This window comes from Rattus norvegicus, chromosome 1, assembly GCF_036323735.1.
Source record: "Rattus norvegicus strain BN/NHsdMcwi chromosome 1, GRCr8, whole genome shotgun sequence".
Taxonomy (NCBI): Eukaryota; Metazoa; Chordata; class Mammalia; order Rodentia; family Muridae; genus Rattus; species Rattus norvegicus.
This window is the reverse complement of record NC_086019.1, coordinates 82090399-82094512: the sequence shown is the minus strand read 5'-3', so window position 1 is coordinate 82094512 and position 4114 is coordinate 82090399. Positions and strand designations below refer to the sequence as shown.

Sequence of the window (4114 nt, the reverse complement as noted above, 5' to 3'; positions counted from 1 at the left end):
CTGTGGGCATAAGATTAATATTTATAATGTAGTAAGGAATTATACTGACCTAGAAAAAAAGCAGTAGTAGATCTAAGATACGTGATGTCAGTAGTCCCAGGAAGTTGGCTAGGATCCTAGTACACGTTTTTCTTCCTGTTGAGTGGGTTGTAAGTTCATTAGACATCACAAAAATGCCTCTATTGCACCTTTATGGATATCTTGCCTTTCTGATCATTAGGACTATTGACTGTTTCCTTCCCTTGAAAGCTTGCATAGTACTGTTTAGAACTATGAAAGCTAGACCCCAGGAAAAAGGCTTTTGGTTTTAATACAGCTTGAATCAATCATTTAAGTCCCAAGTTCTAAGTGTGCAGTGCCTTCAGTAACAGGAACTTATAAGAGAAGTCAGGGCATGACCTCAAGGCAGGACGTTAGAGGCAGAAACTAGACCAGAAACCATAGAGGGATGTCATTTAATTAGCTTTCTTCCCCATGACTTTTTCAGCCTGCTTTCTTATACTATCCAGGACTCCTTTGCCCATGGTTAGCACCACCAATAGTTAGTTGGGACCTCCCACATCAATCATTAATCAAAAGAAATGCCAAAGACTTTGCCTATAGGCTAATACTATGTAGGCATTTTCTCCATTAAGAGTTTCCTCTTCTTAGATCTATCTAGGTTTGTGTCAAGTTGACAAAAGTCAACTAACACAATTCCACAAAGCAACCACTGTTGGATATTCATGGCACTTAAGTGTCTGGGAAAGCCTTTGCTGATGTGGACTCCTTTTGTAAACTTTGTATATTTTGTAAACTTTGTAAACCTTCAAGGCTGAAAAGTGGCCAGGCCCCAGCCTAAGAGCTCTAGCAGCCAGACATCCCCCAGACCTCCCTGTCATAAAAAATTTCCAGCCTTTGTAATTATCACAAGGGTCATCTCTAGCCCCTCAATAAGACCCTCTCCAGATTATGCTAATTTTAGGGGAAAGTCTCAACAGGAAAACCAATCAATCCCTGAGCTCCCCAAGCTCAGGAGATGAAATCTCAACAGCCATCACCCTGGAAATCTCTGCCCCCTAAGACATACTATGTAAAGGCAGGCTCAGTTCCCTGCTGTTATCTTTCAGGAGCAGAGGCAGCCACCCCTGGATTTGTCCCTCCATACTCTTGACCCTCCCAATAAGTCTGTTGAACTCTGTCATCAGAAGTCAAGAAGCAGTAAGAGAAGGGAGGGAGTGAAGAAGTGCAGCAGGGCTGAGGCTCCTGAACTCCTGATCAGCTGGTGATGGCCTCCCCTGGGAGCTGGAAGGCCTCCTCCGAGGATGCTTCCTCTCAGAACCCATGTGGTTCCTTTGATTTCTTAGGGTGCCCTTCCACTGAGATGCCTTCTCCCCTCGGAGGTGTGTGGTTTCTTGGCTTCTGAGTCCCAGGACACCTTCCATTCCAAGCAGGAAGGCCAACATCCACTAATTGCCTAGTAGCTCGTTTTTGGAAGAAGTGGAGGCACATGATTCCCTCCACAATCAATGATGAAATGACAAGAGGCCCAATCCTCTGAAGGTTTTGTACAGGTAACCATAGATGCTGTGAGTTAATGAATACAATGCCCATGTTGTATCCAGAAGACATCCTTTTACAACATACCTCCTTATGCTCTAGATTTTACATTCTTACTACTGATTTTCTATGATGTATCCTGAGCCTTGCAGGAAGTGATATAGATGTTCTTAGTACTTTGACCAGTTATGAGTCTCTCTGTTGGCCTTTCAGCTTGAATGGAAAGGTAACTTGGGACTTGGAAGCCCAGGAACCACACAGCTCTGAGGTGAAGGGCATCCTGACACATGGGAGCCCAGGAGTCACATAGTTCAGAGAGGAAGCCTCACCAGAAGAGGCATTTTAACTTCCAAAGAATGGTATCCCCAGCTGAACTGAGGAGCTCAGGAGCCTCAGCCCCACTTCTTCACTTCTCTTCATTGCTTCTTGGCTTCTTCTGATTAGAGAGTCACACCAGGTAGTAAATCTTATAAATACACTCTCTAAATTCATTTTTCCTTCCAAGTCCTGCTCTTGGAATGATGATTCTGAGACTAAATATTTATTAATAAACAACTAGTCTGTAAGCTTTGATTCATTCCCTGACTAGTTCTTAACCATTTAAACTATTCTATGTTTTTTTAATTGGATATTTCTTTATTTACATTTCAAATGTTATTCCCTTTCTGGGTTTCCTGTCCATAAGCCCCCCATCCCCTCCCCCTCACCTTCTTCTATAAGGGTGTTCCCCTCCCCATCCACCTCCCCTTAACCCTCACCCTAACATTCCCTTGCTCTGGGGGTCCAACCTTGGCAGGACCAATGGCTTCTCCTTCCATTGGTGCCCAACAAGGCCATCCTCTGCTACATACGCAGTTGGAGCCATGGGTCAGTCCATGTATAGTCTTTGGGTAGTGATTTAGTCCCTGGAAGATCTGGTTGGTTGGCATTGTTGTTCTTATGGGGTTGCAAGTCCCTTCAGCTCTTTCAATCCTTTCTCTAATTCCTCCAATGGGGGTCCTGTTCTCAGTTCAATGGTTTGCTGCTAGCATTTGCCTCTATATTTGACACACCCTGGCTGTCCCTCTCAGATCTATATCTGGTTCCTGTCAGCAGGCACTTTTTAGCTTCATCAATCTTATCTAATTTTGGTGGCTGTATATATATGGGCCACATGTGGGGCAGGCTCTGAATGGCCATTCCTTCAGTCTCTGCTCTAAACTTTGCCTCCATATTCCCTCCTATGGATATTTTTATTCCCCCTTTTAAGAAGGACTGAAGTGAAGCATCCTCATTTTGGTCATCTTTCTTGAGCTTCATGTGGTCTGTGGATTGTATCTTGGGTAATTCGAGCTTTTGGGCTAATATCTACTTATCTAAACTATTCTATGTTTACCATTTGGTTAATTATGTCTTCTTCAGTCCAGACTTCTTCCTTCTTGTCTTCTTGAGTTCATCTACCTGTTGGTTTATGTCTGTCTTTTCAGTCTACCTCCTTGGTCCATCTCTTGTCTCATCTCTCTCAGCTCTCCCCATGTCTTTCTTTTATCTTTTACTATTTCCCAGAATCCTCTCTTCCTGCCAGTGTTCCACCTCCTATTTCCTGCCACACTTATTGGCCATTTTTTAAAATTAACAGATATGTTTATAAAAGATTCTTTCTATATTTCCTCCTTTTAGTACAATAAAGTCTCTTTCTCTTACATCAAAAAATTATATAGAATATTAATAATTACGAAAACCATCAGAGTTGAAGATGTATATTACAAATCACCCTTTAAATTGCAAAGGTTCTGTAAGGCAAAGGAAACTACTGTCAATAGGACATAATGTTAACCAACAGATTGGGAAAGATCTTTACCAATCCACATCTGATAGAGGGCTAATATCCAATATATACAAAGAACTCAAGAAGTTAGACTCCAGAGAACCAAATAACCTCATTAAAATGGGGTAGAGAGCTAAATACAGAGTTCTTAGCTAAGGAATAGCAAATGGCTGAGAAGTACCTAAAAAACATCTCAACATCCTTAGGCATCAGGGAAATGCAAATCAAAACAACCCTGAGATTTCACCCATACCAGTCAGAAAATGGCTAAGATCAAAAACTCAGGTAACAGCAGATGCTGTAAGGATGTGGAGAAAGAGGAACACTCCTCCATTGTTGGTGGGACTGCAAACTGGTACAACCTCTCTGGAAATCAATCTGGAGGTGCCTCATAAAATTGGGCATAGTATTACCTGAGGACCTAGCTATACAACTCCTGGGCATATACCCAAAAGATGCTCCAACATATAACAAAGACACATGCTCCACTATGTTCATATCAGCCTTATTTATAATAGCCAGAAGCTGGAAAGAACCCAGATGCCCTTCAACAGAGGAATGGATACAGAAAATGTGGTACATCTACACAATGGAATACTACTCAGCTATCAAAAACAATGACTTCATGAAATTCATAGGCAAATAGAATGAATTAGAAAATATTATTCTGAGTGATGTAACCCAATCACAAAAAAATCACACATGGTATGCATTCACTGATAAGTGGATATTAGCCCAAAAGCTCAGATTGCCCATGATACAATCCAC

At 41.8% G+C, this 4114-nt stretch overlaps 1 protein-coding gene across 3 annotated transcripts in view; it reads right to left on the bottom strand.

The window, feature by feature from the left end:
* Zfp606 (zinc finger protein 606) overlaps nt 1-4114 on the bottom strand; it is a 43457-nt gene that overhangs the window by 3062 nt on the left and 36281 nt on the right. For all 3 annotated transcript variants that reach the window (XR_010059571.1, XR_010059570.1, XM_063277356.1), the window contains one exon: nt 50-135. Coding sequence is in view for 1 of the 3 variants with exons in the window: in XM_063277356.1 (XP_063133426.1) it covers nt 50-135 (86 nt within the window). In the remaining 2 variants the exon portion in view is untranslated. The remainder of the gene's footprint in view (nt 1-49; nt 136-4114) is intronic.